The sequence below is a fragment of the Crotalus tigris genome, unplaced genomic scaffold (assembly GCF_016545835.1).
Source record: "Crotalus tigris isolate CLP2741 ecotype Arizona unplaced genomic scaffold, ASM1654583v1 scf7180000017764.6130737, whole genome shotgun sequence".
Classification (NCBI taxonomy): Eukaryota; Metazoa; Chordata; class Lepidosauria; order Squamata; family Viperidae; genus Crotalus; species Crotalus tigris.
Window position 1 is genome coordinate 590,398 of NW_024096618.1, and position 21,104 is coordinate 611,501.

The 21,104-nt window shown below is 35.7% G+C and overlaps 2 protein-coding genes across 9 annotated transcripts in view; one reads left to right on the forward strand and one right to left on the reverse strand.

Annotated features, from left to right (window-relative positions):
• ANGPT2 (angiopoietin 2) overlaps positions 1-14,723 on the reverse strand; it is a 45,703-nt gene extending 30,980 nt beyond the window's left edge. Inside the window, exon 1 of the mRNA XM_039340979.1 lies at positions 13,626-14,723. Within this exon, the coding sequence (XP_039196913.1) occupies positions 13,626-13,916 (291 nt within the window). The 5' untranslated portion in view covers positions 13,917-14,723. The remainder of the gene's footprint in view (positions 1-13,625) is intronic.
• The window catches only part of MCPH1 (microcephalin 1), a 112,213-nt gene that overhangs the window by 59,491 nt on the left and 31,618 nt on the right, over positions 1-21,104 (forward strand). The gene's annotated exons all lie outside the window — the stretch shown is intronic.

Below are 21,104 nucleotides of genomic sequence, written 5' to 3' on the forward strand. Positions count from 1 at the left end.
GAAATCACATTTAATGAAAACCATTTGTGTGCACAATGAAAAGGAAAGTTACTGCCTCTGAAGTCAAACATAGCAACATATTTCTCATTGGCTTTTTAAATATTAGCTTGATTTTCCTGGTTCTTGATAATTGGTACAACTCCATCCTGGAGCTTATTGATAAGGATACTGGATGAATGCAAAATCATTAGACTTTGTAATGCTATTGGCAATATTTGCCTAAATCAGAAAACGATGGTTGCACTCAAATCAATTAATATCCTCAATGTAGATCAAAAGCTACCATCAGAGTTTCTTAAGCTTTTATAGTTGGATATATGTCTGTTTGTTCTGTTTATACTTGTCTTTCAACATGTCACTTTCAACAATGCCACTGGGCAGTTTACAGTCGAAATGCAATAAATGTCAGGTTATAAAACTGTTAAAGGTCTTAAAGATCTTTAAAGATAAGTATATTCCCTAAAAGATGCTAGACAATTAAATAAGAATAGGGATGGACTAAATGGATTTTTGTTTTGATTCAGTATGAATCTTCTTCACCAATATTTACTATAATCTATTATGCTAAATGTAATTTGTGTCCATTTTTCATACTTTATCTCTGCTATGCTGAGAAAGTGTATATATATTGCCATTATTGCACTTCTGGATTTTTTTCAAGAAATGAGAACAATTTCATTGCTTTCACTGGTTAAGTTCAGAAGTATGATCATTCTCTAATATTCTTGGTTATCAGGATCATAATCTCCAGCAACTGTTAAAAAAAAAACTGAGCACTTCCCAAAACTGAGAAAGTAACTGAACCAAGCTAGTATCCAACAAATTTAATAAACCGCTTGTATTTTACTGAACTCTCCACCAACTATACATTTCCTTGGAATAAATAGATATGTTGTATCTTCATAGGGGTGAACCCTGAAATCAAAAAAATGTTCATGCAGAAAGGACAATAAATTCAATAGGAATCGGTATTTGAAATAAAAGGAAATAAATAAAAAGACGAGTAGAGTTAAAGCAGAAATTACCTTGAGTACCAAGCCAAATTAATTTCAACAGTCCACAAGAAATAGTTTAATAATGTAGCCTCCACAGATTTTAAATAGAAAGCAATTTTATACAGAAACGCTCACTTATGGATCAGAATCCAATACTGCACAAGTGATAACACCGTTCCCTGTTTTTTTCTGCAGCAGGCAGTAGCTTCCCGACCCATTTTCTGCCTGGAGGATTAACCAGCACTCTAGAGCAGATTTTCCACAATCACCAGGAAAGAAAAAGGAATCCCTCCATCCCAATTCTGCTGACAGCTTTTACCCACTCAGTTTGTGTCAGGCGAAAAGAACTGGAAAGAAAATCCCTTCTAACGTAGGACCCACAGGGGAAAGCATGCTCTTATATACTATTTTCACAGCATTCCACACAATTAGAATATTTCATTTAAATTCTCCCTTCAACAAAATACTGTGAGATTCAAGCAGTTCCTAAAGACAATAGGTCATCTTCACTGCATATTTTTTAAGTGCCATGTATTGAAAGCCAAATGACCTTTCCTTAAAAGAAAGTTGGATTTCATTAGCAAATGTTTGTACAATTATACTATCTCCAATATTACAAATCATTAGCAGCACTGCTTTCTCTATACAGCATGTAATAGTGATTCCTGGATTTGGTACTAGGCATGTTGTATATTATTTGGCAGAATGCATTTTTTAACTGGAAAACCCAATTCTATGATGGTTTCTATCATACAAAGATCCTTCCTCCCTGCTTCCCATAAAGAGTTATTGGGGCTACAATCTTTATCTTTGATGTCTTAGTTATTTCATTAACTTTTATACACACACACATGCTCAATAGTGGCATCTTTCATTGTAATCTAAGTGACAACGACTTGTGATTTTACTGCCAGCTTTTCTATTAACTCCACTTGTCAGAAGATGACTGTGAAGCACACAATGTTGATCACATGACTGCAGGGACACTGCGACAATCATAAGTGTGGGGATTGGATTAAGAGTATCTTTTCAGTTCCATTTTAACTTTGAACAGTTGCTCAACAGGCAGTCAATAAGCAAGTACTGTCTGTACTGCATTAGTATGTAGAACTGCATTAGTATGTAGTATTAGTATTTAGTTGTATGTATACAACTAAACATACTGAATATTTAATCAAATAGATAATGGGTTGTCATTTTTCTCAAGTAAAATATATGAGTTAATTCAATAACAATAAAGGACTGGCTTGAATGAAATTTGAGGGACCATCAAAACTCAAATAAAAAAGAATAAAAATCCATATGTCAATAGTAGTACTAAGTCCATATTTTGATATGCTTGAAAGTTATGTCAATTGATTCTTCTTGCCCAGTTATCAGATCTTACAGTCTGCATAGATGTTTCCGATTTAATGTTTTTAAATGTCTTTACTGTCTCTATGCTATTCCTTCCATTCCTGGGCTGTTCCCAAAGCGTCACTTAGATTCAAGACAGATTTAAGTGTCCATAAAACTGCACTCTCTCGCTTCAGTGGTCTCTTCCAGTGGTCCACAGATAAAGTGCTGGAAATGGCCCCTGTACACAATGGAGGGAGTCCAGTTGATCATTTTTTCCTTCCTCAACTGTCCCCACCCTCTCTGTTACTCCTTTCTTGCTGACTCCCATGACATCCTTTTCTTCTTCTCTATCCTACAGGTTACCCTGCACTGTCCCTTGTTTTCCCGTGTTTTCACTTATTTCAGTTTTCTCTTGCCTCTTTTCTGGTCTTTTTCTCTTGCTTACCTACTTTCCATTATACTTTTTGCTTTCTCTTCATTAACACTACCAAGTGGTCTTGCTGGCGTAAGATTTCAGAATAAAGAATAATGTGTTATTTATTATATTTATTATCCCATTGGCTTTTATTTTATATTCAATCAGAGCTTAGTCTGCCTGTTAGTCCACATCTTCTGACCTCATTTACTTATGTTTGAGAGGAAACAAATCAAAGACTGTTTCTAGTTTGTTTAATCATAAGACATTAGCATATTACTAAGTAGACTGATGCAGCTTATGAGACAGACAGTGTTTGTAACACCTGGTCCCTGTCTTCACAGAGAATCATGACTTGTATAGATCTCCTTTAATTTTTTGTCTTTTAATTTAATGGAAGTTTCTCTCTTTTGTCTCAGCATTTTGTTTTTGGTTGAATATAAAAAGAAAAAGCCAAGAAAAGAGAATTCAATTCAAATAAGAACTGCAAAAAAAAAAGAATCTCAATCCCATAATTCAAGCATTTTAAAAATCTGCAATAAATTTACATCATTCTAGCATGAAAATTATGTTATGGTAATTCAATATTAATCCTCTAGATTCCTTTTGAATATAGCTAGGCATAATGATTTGGATTGCATTTTTGAATTGGCAGTTTGTTCGCTTGGATTGTTGAAGAATATTATATTATTTACAACATTATAATATTCCAATATATAATCTGTGGGATACATTGATCTTTTGGAGTAGCTTTGTGGGAACACAGGTGGTTGCAGCTCAGTAGAAACTGACCAAAATTCTTACAATCATGTGTCCCCAGAGAAGCTCATGCATAGAAGCTTTGTATACAAGCTCTAATGTCTAATTGGAAACACAAGCCCTCATATATCTACGTATTTGGGGTTATGCCTTGCCTTCCGAAAACATTTATATCCTTCAGGTGTCAACTGGCAAGCCTCACATTCTAGTGTTGAAAGCAATTGAATTGTTTCTTCATTTCTACATAGCAATTAAAACCAGTATTTTTGATTTTGCAAGCTCATTGCTTGTGTTATAATTTAGCAATTAAAACCAGTATTTTTGATTTTGCAAGCTCATTGCTTGTGTTATAATTTCCAAAGAGTACCCATCTGCTAATTGCCATAGCCAACAAAAATAAAATAGTACTTTGAAGGAAATTGATTTCAGAAACCATGTATTTTGAAAGAATATCCCAGCTTGCAGCCCATGAAAACACTTTAGAAGCTGCTAAGCTCCTGTTTCGAACTGCTCAAAACTATTCGGAATGGCATGACAAGGTTCTACATGAGCTAATGAGAAATATCTCTAGCTACAGTGGTTTCTGCTAAGGACAGACATCTCTTTTCAAATATGAAAGAGGCTTTTATGTTAGAGAAATTTGGAGCAACTTGCTTCTACTAAGTATATCTGGCCTTCTGTTTGGTTAGTTGGGACTATATTTACTGCCCAAAGAATTAAGATTGAAAACTAAATATATCTTCATTCATGTCTATCATGCAACCTTTAGTTATAAGCTGCTTACACAATACAGCAAATAGCAGGGTTCGCATATCATGTTTCATTAATATGAAATGCTGTGTAGGTAAATATATCTGATCATCCCACTCTTAAGAGTGCTAAATATTTGTCATTGGCTTTGTATTGGCTAATCAACATCTTAAAAAGATTCTTTTGATGTTATATTTTATTAGCCAAAGAGGAAAACATATTGCTATCAAGGCAAGACATACTAATATCATGGGAACAAAATTTTACCATAGAATAGTAGTGAGAAAAGAATCAAATGGGAGCCTCCCTACACCCACCTCTGTTTAAACTCCATGGTTGCTTCATTCAGATACCAATTCCAATCCACTCTTGGCTAATATCTCATTCCCATTGCTTCCTGCATCTCTTCTCTTTGTAATTTCATCAGGTGATGATATGTTTGAGTAAAATAAATCAGACTGGGTTGCTTTCAGTTTCAGCATAGAGCTCCACACAAAAAGGTCTACAGTTTCTGTTAAGCATTACAATAACAGCCGTAATAACTTTATCATAAGTATGATACATATTAACTAAAATATTAAAGGATTTGAAAAGCCCAATATTCTTTTTCCTTTGCTTGATTTACATCAATTTACAAACCACAGAATAAAAAATAAGCATATTCCAAAATAACTTTTGGTAATGGGTCAGTGTTTTAAATAAAAAATAAATATCCTGTCTATACCTTTTCTTTAAAAAACACATACTGTACACATCCTTTATTTAACATTTCTATCTATTCCATTAAATTAAATTTAACAAATCCTACTGCAAGGCATAACAAAAATGTTTATTAATAGTACTGTTTCATTTACTTCTGACTCTACTGATTACTATTGTTCTCTAATATCAGTGAGAGGGAGATTCATTCATTCATTCACCACTCCAGTCCTAATGGGTTCTGAGCAATTTTACAGATAGTAAAATAATTATAACATATATTAGTTAAATCACCAAAGCTAAAATAGCTTTATTTTATATACATTTATAGCAAATGTATAGTTACCTGTGGTTTCACAGCCAGTACCTAAAGTCCTTTGGATAAAGCTAGAATTTCCTCAGTCTCTAAAAGGTGTTCTGCTTTTCTAAGCAAGAAGGTAGAATCCATGGAGCTGCTGGCATAGCACATATGGTTTTAGAGTGCCACATGATTGGCCTTTTTGCTGCAACAGGCAAACACAGCTATCCCTCTGGAATTCTGATAAAATCATTGTGTGATTTATTGGAAGAGAAACACATAGTTCCTGGTTATTTATTCATATTTTGAAAGGGAAAAGCAACATTTAAATATTCTAATTTTGTAGAAAAAAGTATGCCATTCTGAACACAGATGAACGTACTGGGTGAAGCAGACCAATGATTCATTAGGCACAGTAATGCCTGCTTTGACTTGCAGTGGCTTTCCAAGTTCTTACCTCCTAGATCCTTTAGAAGGAAATCTGAGATTTAAAATGCAACAAAGTGTGGATGAGGCATGTCTTCTACCTCTATGCTGAATTCTTCTCAACTAGTGACTTAATACTTGCCTACTACCTGTCCTTGGCAAAAAAAAAAAAATTCTGACACTGTATGTAATAAGGATGCTAAGGTTTGATTTCTTCTGTCACTAGTTCTAGGAGTAGAGTCTTCTGTATGCCAAAGTCACATAACTCTCCTGACTTAAGAGTACTCACTGATAAGTATGAAGAGAGTTTATTTCTACCATCTATCCAGTAAAATAATATGGCACTGAATCAATGGGGCCAATAAGATAGTATTTGTTTAACTCTTCTACTGATGGGAAGGAATGGCCAAGACAAACATTTGCTGCTCTCAGGAGAAAACCCTTTCACTCTTGCCTCTGCCTTGTAAAGAAATGCAGCAGCATCCTGTAAATTCCATATTCCAAAGGTAATAAGAAGCTCCTTTTTTAAAAAAAAGGGCTATGTTTATGCCAGCTGCATACAATAAGGAAACGGAGGCAATGCCAAATGACTCCCCCACTTGAAGGACAAATGAACAGAAGATTTTGTAGCACCATCCTCCATGAATATAATGCCAAAAGAAAAGAATCATTCTTCACAGACCAGAGTGGGACGATAGCCAAGAGCTAACAAAGATACTCATCCGTATCTCTAGTAATCAGGGCAGCAACAAGTGTTTCAGTTATAGAAAAAGTTTCAAGGATACAGATACAGTACCTTGACCTTCCAGTCAAAAAAGGCCAGGCACAACGCTAGTGAGTCAGCTTATGGCTGTCTTGTTCATGTATATCATTTATCTATTTGCTTGTTAAATTTATTCGCCACCTATCTCACCATGGGGCTACGCTAGGCAGCTTACACTAATAAAAAGGAAGAAAAATGAAAGTAAAATAATAGAACAATAAAATACACAATGACAAAAGAATACGGCAAGAATAATGCATCAATACGATAACCCAAAAGATTGGATGGGTGGAGAGCAGAGCACAAGATGGAAGGGAGGGAGAGGTAAGGTCTGCCATCAATCTAGCAATTTTTATATACGGTCCAATTATATATGGCATCTGGCATGGCAGTCTGTCAGGAATTGTACCAGAAACAACAACAAGTAGACCACAAGTCCAAAGCTAAGTTTCTCTCTAAACCCTTCTGGGAGGGGGGCTAACTACTGAGTGAGACCAGTGCTAATAGAGAACAACAAAAAGAAAGTCTTGCTTATGGCATATAAGAAAGATGAGCTCAGGACCATGAAGTAGCCCTTGTTCTCCCTTTGGAGCTGAAATAGAATACCCTCCCCTTTTTGTTTAGGGATCAGATGCTGTAGATATCACTGGTTCAAACCAGCTCTCAAGACTACCACTCCGAAATTAAGTAGAGGGGGGAAAAGATGCTGATTGGCATGGCATTAACAACCATTCAAGCAGACGGCCACTTGCAGAAATTTTGTCATAACTGGGAAGCACGTTCCTCAGACAGACAGGTAATTGAGGTTTGCATATGTCTGGAATTTCCAAAACAAAGCAGAGGACAGAGTTTTTTTTCCCCTCACCATTCTCTAAGAATTAAACATCAAAGAATTAAGCAATCATTCATTAATCATAGACAGTGTATTTACTGGACAACTTTTCTCAGGAGTATTCCCCATTTTTTAATCATTCCCACAAAGCTGGAACTAGAAAGCAATTCTGAATATCCAGCATCTCATCAGAGAATTTTCAGAACGAAACTAAAAACAACAGTAGATCAATTTTGTGGCACTGGTAGACCATGGTAGAAACATATCTCCATATTTCTATATTTTTCTTCAATAATAGCAATCAATTTCAGTTCAGACCTCTTCACATTGTTCTGGTCTTAATCTCTAGAGCAGTGGTTCTTAACCTTTTTAATGCTGCGACCCCCCAACCAGTCATAAGTCGAGGACTACTCCACCGGTCGTAAGTCGAGGACTACTCAACTGGTGCAGCACCGTTTGCAGAATGGGACTTTTGGCGGGCTCAGCAGGGCAGAGACAGCCTGGACAATTCCTATTGGCTTTTGAAAGCCAATAGAATTAGACTCTATTCAAGAGAGTTTATTCTATTGGCTTTCAAAAGCCAATAGAATAAAAGGGAGTAGCACAGCTAAGGAAAAGGGGAAAAAAACAGCGGACTGCGTTGTTTGGCGACCCCCGTGAAATGGTCATTCGACCCCAAATGGGGTCCCGACCCACAGGTTGAGAACCACTGCTCTAGAGTGTTTACCAAAGTGAAGGCTACATTCATAAATAATGAGAGGACTCATGATATGCACATCTATGGATGCCTCGATGATCTACCAAATCCAGCGCCCAGACCAAAGTTGCCTGGAAAATCACAGCTTTATACTGAATACTTCATAGACATGGCCTAACAAAAGAAAAAACTGGGGTTTTTTGGCAGAATATGCACAAAAAATTCAGAAGGTAATAAAAATGACCTTCAGGTTATTTGTGTTATAAAGCTAGCATACTTGTAGGATATTATGATAGTTTCATAGATTTATTCCCAAAGCTGGCAATTCCTAGATTCAAATTGCCACCAGAGCATATCTCCAGTCTTCCCATTGGTGGCTTAGTCCAGTTAATTTGTTTCAGTCAGAGACCAATCAGGTCATGATCAGTTCCAGGCTGTTGAACTGAGCAGCTCGCCTAAGGGATTATTCAGAGCTGTTGGTCAAATCACCTTTTCCCATCAACTGGTTGGTGCTCAGAATAGTATGCTGCATCTGGACTGCTTGAGAGCCAAGAAGTTACTGTATTGTGGCAAGCAACTTGGCTTGAAACTCTGCAGAAATCTCCCAACAATAGTTGCAGAATACACAAAGGGATCCACTAGTGTCATAGTCAACTAGTAAGCCAACAGAATTTGTTTGGGGGACAGTGGAAACTATATCCAAATATATGCCTGCAGATTGCAGAGAAGTGAAGAACACCAGTGATTAACTTGTTTGTCGACACACAGCACAGGCAAATGTAGGAAAACATATCAATGGAAGCTCCATCATCACCTTTCCTCCAGTTCTGACATCAGTCAAAATGATATGAAGGAATCAGTAGGTGAGGGCTTAATTCATCTTTGTCACCTACTATTGACCCCTGGTTTTGGAATGAAGTCAGCAAGGCAGACACCTGCACATTTGTCAACAAACCCCATCTACCTTCTAGATAGCAGCCAACATAATTCAATTTAATTCTCATCTCTAAATACCCAACCATGTCAAAGTTGTATCAGATGACCGAATAGAACTTCCAAGGATATTGGAAGGAAATGCACCAAATACAGAACACCAGATGTTCCATTTTCTTAGGAGATAGTGTGGTATTCATTTAGATATGTCCCAATAGGTTGGATAAGTTGTTTTAGTTGTATTATGTATTGCCTATGCAGTAACAGTGAACATAACACACACATCTTGCAGCTGAAGGGGAGGTTACCTAAAGGACAGGAAGGAAATTCTGCTTTGGCCCTACCTTCTGTCCTGGCAGGTTCATTGTCTAGTGACCTGAAGGCCACTTTGCAGTAAATCCAACTGCCATTTAACTGAAAACACTTCCAAATCAGTACAAGTTTTTAGGATTCAGGAGCCCACAAGAAACGAAAACATACACTATGAAACTATTGACAAACGTCTAGACAATATCGCCAATTAACCCTAGCAAGAATATTGCATGTCCGGCACCATACAGTTGCCTTCCAACAAAATGACTGAGGCAACAAGCTAGCAGTTGTTCAGCCTGTTTTCTGATGTATGTGTTGATCTCCCAGAATGCTGATCTTGATAATCAAATAAACATCATACGCCTATTATTCCTCATGCAAGCTATGAGTGAAAGTTAAAGCGGATCTTACAGTCTCTCTCGCTTACGTTTCCTTAGGTGTTGTTTTTCTGTGAGAAAGATCTTTAGAACATTCTTGAAAATACTTCAGTGTAATTGGCAGAATAATCATAAATAAAAACTGGTGCAGTTCACAAGTTGCTAGGATTACTGCCAGGTCAATTGTGTTTATTATGGAGATAAACTTTAAAACTTCTGGAATCTACTACAAATCAGCAGAGTTCTGTTAATTCACTAGCAGTATTAATGCTCTGAGCTGAATCTATGCTTAAATGCTAGCTAAACTGAATCCCCGATATCATACCTGCTGCTAGTCCTATCTACTAATATCCATACATTCAGTATAGACATTTGCAGTGTAGAAAACTAGGTATTTGAAGTACCTGTGTGAAAACCTGTGGGTGATTCAGAACTCTCCATGATCAGGTGGCTGGTTCACTGATTATATAGACATCAGAGATAAGGCAAGTTAGTATGTGTGAAATCAGCAGTGGAGATAAGCAGTATGAAAAGTGTCCATATACTTTATTTCAGTCGAATGGATGGGTTAAATATCTGACTAATATGCAGTTAATCAATTAAACCATTTATTTAATAAATAAAATGCTAGCCAGTTCAGTCAGGATAGATACAGTGCAGAATCTGTAGGTTTAATCTATGTGAGAGATCTTTAAATGTTATTCTGCCTCCCTGTAACTGTAGAAGAATAAAATATAAGATGGTTCTTATGCAGGTTCATTGCTTCTGCATCATCAGCAAGTATTATAACAATACAACAGACAGACAGACAGACAGACAGATAGATAGATAGATAGATAGATAGATAGATGAAAGAAAAGAAAAGAAAAGAAAAGAAAGAGAGAAAAATAGTCTCATGCCTGGGCATAAGCATGGTTTATATAACAAATTTTGAAGACAACCCCAAAATCCTATCATGGAACTAACTCTTTGCTGCAAAATCATTGGAGCTATCTATTACTGCAAAATTGGATCTGGTACCTGTTTGTAGTCTGATAGAATATTTATTAAATATAAATATTCCTACTCTTCTATTTCTAGTACCTAATATAGCTTGCAACTGAGTTCAGAAATAGAATTATATTATCTGGTTAATTCTTTTAGAAATTCATTAATCAGTTGTAATTATTTAGTCTACACCAGAAGTTCTCAAACTTTGCAATACCATGGCCCCTAAAATGAAAAATGAATTTTGGGTGACCACCCCACCTCTTTAAATAAAACTGATGGTTTAATTGGGGTTAGGATTGGGAAAGAAATAATACTGTTTATCATTTAATTTTAAAATTAAATTTTAACCTAGATACAGTTAAGTCTAAACAGTTAATTAAAATTAAAAATTGGCAAAATTGGTGAAGCTAATACAGAAATTCCAGGATTTGAGTTTAAAAAGAAACAATATGGTACAGAGGATTAGAAGCCCCATATATTTTATTTTTTTATCTTTCTCCCAAAATGTGATTTGTATAATTTGTTGAAATACATTGTTGTGAGTTGGTTTTTAGTTTTAATAAGATATCAGAAATATTTGTATTTTTTGCAAGAGGTTAAAAGAGGTTATGCATTACACATTTATACTAATAATAGTATTTCAACTGTAAGAACAAGAGTGCCCAATTGTAGTTTTCCAGGAACTTGTGAAATGTTAATTTTCTGTTAGTATCCAGGATGTAACTTTGACATTGTCCAGATTTCTATTGTAATGCAAGCACAGTGAATTCAGTCTCTTCCATTCAGACAGTTCACTGTCCATTCAGAAACACAACACTTCCTTTTGATGATTGATTCAAGATGGGAAATGCAATACTGCTTGATGATGCAGGCAACATTATGAGAAAAAATATTATAGATAATTGATGCTAGAAACAATTAAATGTCGACAGTAGTAAACAATGTCTATTCTCCCAATACAAAACTAATATTTATAAAAGCAGGAACAAATCTACATTAATCAGATTTTCCCAGCATAGAAGTGTTGATTTTAATTATATGTACTAGAGATCAGAAGGTTGCAAAAGGCTAAGTTAAACAAATTATAAGCTAAAAGAAATGTGAGAACCAAATGTCAAAAATGGAAAGGTGGCTCTCCAAATGTAGGACTGTAGTTCTTATGGCTTTGCTAAGTTTACTGACCATAAATAATTATAGAGAGATTTACAAGCAAAAAGTAAAGATAATGGAAGCTAAATCCAAATAGTTTTAATCCAATATTTTTTTTCAACTAACAAATGCACTGTGAGAATGTTGAATGTAATCCAGAATTTCCTTGGGTTTGGTTTTTTTTTTTTTTTTTTTTTTTAGGATTTATGTTGTTAGTCCACATTTTCTTTTTGAAATTAACATTAGCATTTAAAAATGAAGCATAAAAAATAATGTAAATTAGTCTGCTTTCTTAAACAAACAGTGCTGATCTCTGCCATTTCCACTGAATGCCTACAGGTTATGGTACAATCAAAATACATAGTTGCTTAGGAATATATCTCATTCATTTCACTGGGATTTCTTCTGAGTAAATATATATAGAATGACTTTATTAGATAAACAGTCCACAGCACTTCAATGCTTAATTATTACGCAACATTGAATATCAATGTTACCTTTCAGTTATATTTTCAAATCACACAGTAGTCAGCTAATTTGACAAGACATGAAGAATCCTGTTCCTTATGCATACTGACTATAGCAGCTATCAATTGCCATTCACAGTGCAAGAACAGTTCAAACAGACACCTTTAGACAATAAATTAAATGATGTGCAATGCTTTTACAGTATTGTGTGATGTAGCTACAGAATCCTACATAACATACAAAGAAACATACTGTAGTAAAATAGCAAAAGCTAGAATTCTTATTAAACTTCCCGTGGAATGAGTGTCGCTTACCTAACTGGGATCTAGTTTTGAGTAAATCTGACATTTTTTAAAATTAGAGCACATGGGATACCATGTGACCACACATTTTTATTTAGGTTGACATCAGTGCCTATCTGGAAGTAAAGCTCACTGTAAAACAAAGAGATTTTCTGTATTGGTCATGTAATTATTAGGTTTCTTTTGTGCAGGAACCTTGTTCTGACATTTATTTTACTATGCATACTTCACATTTCCCTGCATTCAACCAGATGAGTTACTGGCATAAAAATATAGTCTTGAGAAAACATAATTTCTCACTATGCAATGTTATTTTACCAAGAAGAATATAATCCAATGTTCAGTAAGTATTATCCCTTGAAAATGGACCTTCTTTTGCTCTAGACTTAAGTTACTTGTAAATCATAGACAATAATTAAAACTTTACTGTCAGATTCTTTAGTTCATAGATCTGTTATTCCACAACATGGTTAATGATATTCATGTTTTTGGGATTATGACCCAAATATTTTGAATCTCATCTAGGGAAGTTACATGTCTTGCTTTTTAGCCATATATACCCAGTTGGTTTTCATTCCTGGTGGACAGGTAGTTTGCAGAGTGTGAGTTGCTTGCTGATTTTTGCCTGAGACAGCTTTTAATAGGTTTTCCATCTGTGTAACCTGCATATAATCCAAATCTAATTTTAAACTGGGACTAAATTCTGATGGAATGAATATCTGAAAATGTGATGCCAGATATAACTCAGGAGCATGGAGGTATGCAGATACCCACACATGCAGCACAGTTTTCTGAAAATATGAGCAGACACGCACACACACACAACCACCCCATTCATAGATGGCTCATATCAGAGCTGTCTTCAAAAAGCAACATATAACATTTTAAAATATATTATTTGATGAATGATTCTGCGCAGGAAATAAGCTTCCTCCCTTTGCTTTCTTTCTGTCACTCTGCTGTGACAACATGCAATTTTATTAACTTTGGGCAAAGTTGTTTACTAAGAATATCCAAATACTTTGCCCTGAAATATAACCTATTCAACTATAAAAAAGAAGAGCTCATTAGTGCTATTCAGCATGAGCTTCTATACAGAGCAGAAAAGATACTCTTGGTTACCTTCATTAGCCACTGGGTGTTGTTTTCCAGCATATTTTCCAGCAGCTGAAGCCTCTGTATGGAATCATCATACTCTAATGGGGCATCTCTTTGCACAGCATTAGAGACATACGGGGTAGTGGAAGAAGACCGGCAATTGTCCATCTCAGGCAGAAGGAAAGTATAGCTGCACAATCCGTGCTGGACTTGGTATTGCTTCTTGCCTAGAGTCTCGAGGCTTCTCCGAAAGGAATTATAGCCTGCTATTAGAACAAGATTGCAGCTCAAGAGAAAACAAAAAGGCAGTTTCATCTTCTCCTTGGTAAAAAAAAAAAAAATCAGCCAGCTGAACTTTGTCAAAGATTCAGATGGATCCTGAGAATCTCTTTGAACAGTCAATCAGCACCCCGGTGACATGTGCAGAGACAGACGAAGGAGTTTCTTTCTGTGTCCTGAGCCTGGCTGAGAGCAAACTGTCACAGGCAGCTTTTTCTCAGCTGCTGCTTGATCTGTTTCAGGTATTGTATTTTCATTTTTTTAATGCAGAGATATAGATAGATAGATAGATAGATACACCAGCAGTCCACTGTTCTCGTCTTCAGAAGTGCTGCTAAGACAGCTCAGGAGGCATGTGCAGCTCAAAACACTCCTCTCTCTGCGGGTCTCTCCTATCTTTCTGGTGAGGACTGCTTTGCAAGGCAGCATGACGGTTCAGAGCACGCTGTTTTATTCCTGTCCTGAGTGGCAGGAAATCTGTCTAGGGGGGACAAGGGATCAGCTGTGAGAGCAGTGTAAACTTCCTCAATGAAGGGTCTGCGACATCTTTCATAGACTCTGAGACGTAATGCATCCTTCTCTTATGTAGGGTGAGTTTTACAACAAGAAGGCAACCATTCTTGTTAACACTTTAGAAGCAGTCACACAGATTCCTTTCTATCTTGTTGGGAAGATGGGAAAAATCCCCTTGAGTTTCATCCGGTTGACATTGTGGGATTTCCTTAACATTCTGTGTAAATGGAATCTTTCTTTCTGACAAAAGCAGACTTCCCTTTAACTGTGGAAGAGAATTCAATGAATATTTGACCTAACATCTTAAGAAACCATTTACTGCTTTTAAGAGGTCAGTATATAGAACCCTGAGAGTTAATTTTAGGAGAAAGAAAACATATGCTGAAAATACACTTTTAAAATCTCTCTTGTCTCCTTCAATTCCCCCCCCCCCACAAACACAAACACACACACACACACACACACACACACACACTTATAAAGGCAACTCATAAAGGCCTATTTATGTAGGGACCCAACACTTCAAATATTTATTTATTTATTCATTCATTCAATTTCTTTAGCCATCCATCTCAATCAATGCCTTTGGGCAGCTTACAATCAAAAAACAGATTACAGTTAAAAAACCAGAAGCATTTTAAAACAGTAAAAACACTAAAAACATCCAGATTAAATATACACAATAACTGAGATACTTGACCAGTTAGGTGTACAACCAGGAAATGGGGCCGTTAGCACATTCGGCAACCCAGGCGAATATAAACGGCTAATAGGATTGGCCTATTAGGGAGGGTGTACCATAGAGCAGAGGCCACTGCCAAAAGCCTGTCCTCTCATCCTCACCAGCCAATACTCTTTAGCTGATGGGATCTGCAACATGCCCAATCTGTTAGATCAAGTTGGATGGGTAGAGACCTTTGCAAAAAGGTGATTCCCAAGGTACCCTGGTCACAAACCATATAGGTACCCCAGATACCTAACAGACACTTTAGGATTTCTGTCCTCACCCCATCCAAATCCTGTGTCCCTTTCCTCTCTCTCTGCTTTTTTTTGCCTTAAATAAAAAATAATAAGTGAAAGGTTACCATATGCTTACAAATTACATTATTTATAACATTTCATGCGCTTCTGTTTCTGTAACAGCATGCACAAACACAGGGATTTTTTTCTTTTAAACCATTCCCTAAAATTAATAATATATAGAAGCTGTTAGAATCGATTGACTTCTTCCGCACCCATTCTTGCAAATTTTAATTAAAAAAATGCTTTAGAAGAAATATAAAAAAAAGGCAGACTTCCTTTTCTTTACCATCTTACCCATTTTTTTTTTTTTTTTTTTTTTTTTATTAAAAGTTTTATAAATTTTACAAAAAAAACAAAAACAATACAGAACAAAAAACAACATATACAAAAGAGAAAAAAAAATTAAACAATACATATAAAAAAAAAGTCCCACCCCACACCCCTCCCAAAAACCCTCCCTTCCCCCCCCCTGAGCTTCCCAGAGCAGAATATAGGCTTAAGAAATAATAATAAAAAAAAAATAAAAATTAAATTAAAAACTCTATATTTATATATATAAAAAAGATATCTATAATATATATAAAAATAAAACTTATGAAAAGGCTATATAATATTTTTGTATACCCAATCTAAATTGTATAAATTTTATCCATTTGTCCCAGATAGCAAAAAACTTCTCTTGCGTTTGTTGCTTTAAGAAAGCCGAAATCTTTGCCATTTCTGCCAGATAAGCTACTTTAAAAAACCATTCCTGCAATGTAGGCAAAGATTCCTTCTTCCAATATTGTCCAACTAACAGCCTCGCGGCTGTGATCAAGTTTAACATCAATACAACCTCCTTTGTATCACAATCTGTAACAATACCTAACAAAAATAATTGCGGAGTAAATTTTACCCTCCTTCTAAAAATTCTCTGGATATTCCACCATATTTTGATCCAAAATGCTTTTATCTCTCTGCATGACCACCAAATATGATAATAAGAAGCCTCCTTGTAACCACATCTCCAGCATTTAGGTTGCACGTCAGGGTACATATAAGACATTTTTTGTGGATCAAGGTGCCATCTATAAAACATTTTATAAAAATTCTCCCTTAAATTCTGTGCTTGAGTAAATTTGACATTTCTCACCCAAATAGTTTCCCAGGTGTCCAATGAAACTGGCTCACCAAAGTTCTGCGCCCATCTAATCATACAATCTTTAATTAGTTCCGTTTCTGAGTCCAATTCAACTAAAACCCCATAAATTCTCTTAATGTGGGTTTGTCTTTGATCCTTCAGTTGCTTAATAAGATTTTCATCTTCTCTAAGAAAACCCACCTTGCAATCCATCTTCCATCTATCTAGTAGTTGCCTATATTGGAACCAAGAATAAATAAAATTTTCTTGTGCTAATTCTTCCCGTGATTTTAATTGCCAGTTTTGTCCGTCCCATTTAAGTAACTGTCTATAAGACACCATATCCATTTTAACCCCTCTTTTTATTCCTTCTATCGCATGCCAAGGTATAGCCCATAATGGTACTTTAAAATCACTTTTATAATATTTTCTCCAAATCCTAAGTAAAGAAATTCTTAAAATATGAGATTTAAAAGCCCAATCTATTTTTTTATTAAATATTAAATAGGCATGCCACCCATAAAGTAAATCCCATCCCTCTAAATAAAGTATCTCAGAATTTGTCAAATTTACCCAGTCACTAATTAATGTTAAAACCACCGCATCATAATATAATTTCAAATTTGGTACCTTGAGTCCACCCCTCTCACGGAAGTCTTGCATAATTTTGAACTTAACCCTTGGTTTTTTCCCTGCCCAAATAAATTTATTGAGACCCTTCTGCCACTCATTTAAATTAATCTCATTTTTCAAAATTGGTAACATTTGAAACAAAAAAAGAAACTTGGGTAAAATATTCATTTTTATCACTGCAATTCTTCCCATGAGGGATAATTGCAGCTTTTCCCAGTTCTTCAAGTCTTTCTGTACCCCGACCCACAACCTTTCATAATTGTTTTTAAATAATTTTGCATTAGAAACAGACAGCATCACCCCCAAATATTTTACCTTATTAACAATCTCAAAACCCGTCGAGTTAACCAAAATCTGCTTCTCCTGACTCGACATATTTTTAGGTAAAATTTTAGTCTTATTTACATTAATCTTAAAACCCGAGACCAAACCATAATGGTGAATCAACTGTAATAAGTTTACTACAGAATAGTCAGGTTGCGACAAAGTAACAACCAAGTCATCCGCAAAAGCTCTCAACTTATATTCTTTTTTATTAACATATATTCCTTTAATTTCCTGAGACTCTCGAATTTTAATCAATAATATTTCCAATGTTAAAACAAACAACAATGGCGATAAAGGACACCCCTGTCTAGTACCTTTCTCTATTGTGAAAACCTCCGACAAACCTCCATTAACAATAAGTTGTGCTGTTTGTTTTTGATATATTACCTTAAGGGCTTGTAATATGTTTTCACCAAAATTCATTTCTTCCATTACTCTTAGCATAAAATGCCAATTCAGTTGGTCAAATGCTTTTTCAGCATCTAAAAATATGAGCCCTGCAGAAACTTGGTTGTTCTTATCTAAGTATTCTAGTAAATTAATAATTTGTCTAACATTGTTTTTCATATACCTTCCTGTTATAAACCCTGATTGATCTTTATGCACAAGATGATGCACCACCCTCATAAGCCTATTTACCAAAATTTTTACAAATATCTTATAATCCACGTTTAAAAGAGATATAGGCCTATAGTTTTTTGGTAAAGTAAGATCTTGCTCCTCCTTTGGAATCAATGATATAAAAGCACTACGCCATGAAGGAGGAATCTCTAAACCCTGTAGGATACCATTAAAAAGATCATTTAATGGTTGAATCATCTCCTCCATTAAGGCTTTATAATAAACAGCTGTTAACCCATCCGTACCCGGTGCTTTCCCTAATTTCAATTGTTGAATTGCTGAGGCGATTTCCTCCTTAGTGATTAAACCATTAATTTCATATTTCTGATCCTCAGTCAGTTTAGGAAAACTTGCCTCAGCTAAATATTTATTTATATCTAACAGTTGTACATTAGTAGATTTGTATAGGTTTTGATAATAATCCAAAAAAATTTTTTAATTAATTCCTTCTGAGAAACTAGTTTACCCTTATAATTTATTTTCTCTATTATTCTCTGTCTCTGTTTCTTTCTTAATTGATAAGCCAACCATCTCCCCGGCTTATTAGCATTACAAAATGTATTTTGTTTCATAAATAATAAATTTGTTGCAGCTTGATCTGCTATCAACATATTAAATTGTGACCTTAATAACTTTACAGATTCTTTAGTACTTTCATCAGAAGGATTTAAAATCAAAGCCCTGTTCTTTTAGTTTAATTTCATCTTCAAGTTCTCTACGTTTCTGAATCTGATTTCGCTTATAAAAATTATTCATTTTTATCAAAACACCGCGCATAAATGCTTTACCTGCATCCCATACCATTGACATTGAAGTCCCCTTGTACATATTCAAAGCAAAATCGTCCTTTAAACACTCCTTTAGTTTTTGAACATTCTTCTCTTGTCTAAACAAATTTTCATTAACTCTCCAGGATCTTCTTTCCTCTTTCTCTTGAATCAACTCCATCCAAACTGGACTATGATCCGTCAGTGATCTAGGAAAAATCTTTACATTCTTTACTTTAGTATACAAATCCGTGGTAATCAAGAAAAAGTCAATTCTTGAAAAAGATTGGTGTCTGTCAGAAAAAAAAGTAAAGTCTCTCTCCTCTTGATTACGTTCCCGCCAATAGTCCCTTAATTCCCAGTATTCTTTCATATCAAAAAAGGCTTTAGGTAGCCTTGCTTGTTTAAGAAAAGGAGAGGAACCTTTCTTATCCCTTTGTGTGTCTAAGACACCATTCCAATCACCCATTAGTACCACTGATCTATAGTCAAGCAAAGTTATTTTTTTGTGTAACTGTTTATAAAATTGTTCCTGTTGTTGATTTGGAGCATAAAGTCCAACTATAAGTACTTTCTTACCATAAATACCAAGTTCAATCATCACATATCTCCCCTGGGGATCTGATTCTACCAGACAAGCTGGCAGGTTTTGTTTGACATATATAACAACTCCCCCTTTCTTCCCAGGTGCAGGAGATATAAAATGAGATCACAAACGAGCATTAACTAAATATTTCTGATCTTTAAGTAGAATATGAGTTTCCTGTAAACAAATAACATCATTGGTATGTTGCTTCAAATAATAAAAGATTTTTTTCCGTTTCTGAGGAGAATTCAATCCATTAACATTCCAGGTCAAAAACTTTGCCATCTCCCTTGGCACGCAGCCTGGAGAAGACACCATCACACTCTGACAGAGCTGCATGTGTTGCATAACTCTTGGGTCTTGCTCCTCCCACCGGCGGTGATGGACTTCCAGGAGAATTCTCTTTGGGCTCTTTTTTACGTTGCTCTTTCTCTTTACGCTTATAAGCTGCACGAGTCATCCTCTGCTCTTTAGCCTCCGTTTTGGCGTTGCTTTGCCACTTCTATCATCCCTGCGGAAACCAAATCTAGTGCCTCAGATTGCTGCTCAGGTTCCTTAGCACTCAAAGATTTCCGACCAGATGAAGTTGAGCCTGCCCTCAGGACCGAAGTATAGAAATCTCTAGCTTTGTCAACTGTGTTCAATCTGTAACGTGTCCCAGCATGGCTCAAAACGATACCCATCGGAATTTCCCATCTGAATGGCATCGATCTAGCTTTAAGCTCATTAGTTAAAAAAGCAAAATCTTTCCTACTTCTTAAGATTTTAGATGGGATTTCCTTTAGAATGATGACATCTTGGGCGGCAATCTGAAATCTTTTGTTGTAAAAAGCTTGTATAATCTCATTCCGCATGGACTTCTTTGTAAAGTAAATCACCACATCTCTGGGCAAATTCTTCTGCTTAGCAATCCAGGAGTTGAGTCTATAAATTTTTTCTACTTCTCTCTGTAATTCTCCTTTATCCATATCCAAAGCCAACGCCAGATCACTAAGAACCACCTCCATCAAATCTTGATTCATATCTTCCTTGAGGCCTCTAATCCTCAGAGCATACTCCATCTGTCTGTACTGAAACATCAAAATATCTTCTTGTGAGGAATCCACCTTCCTTTCCACGTCTTGAATTTTGTCATCTAAAGAGTCAACTTTGTCTTCCACTTCCTCAAGCCTTGCATCGAGCTTAACCACCACAGTAGCCAAACCTGAAACAGCTGCCAGTATATCTTGTCGTAATTCATTATTATTTTCTTGCAATTTAGAATTTATCCCCGTTATCTCTTCTTTGAGATCAGATTTAATTTCTGATTTAATCTGTGAAACAAATTGAGTCATTTCCTCTCTCATTTGAACTACAATCTCTCCCATTATAACTCTAACCTCTTGCACTGAAAGTCCAGGTAAAGGAGGGGAGGGTGGTGGCTGAGCCGGTGGTGCATGTTTAGATTGTTGTTGTAGCTGTGCAGTGGAAGTTATAGGAGAAGAAATAACCTTGGGTATGAGGAAGGCTGCTGCCTCTTTGAAGCCATTTTAAAAAGCACAATTGTCACTTCCCTTTCCCCTCCAGCCAAAAAGGGAGGAGGAAAAAAAGAAAAAAAGATTTTTTAAAAAGAGACAAACTATAATCATTAAAAG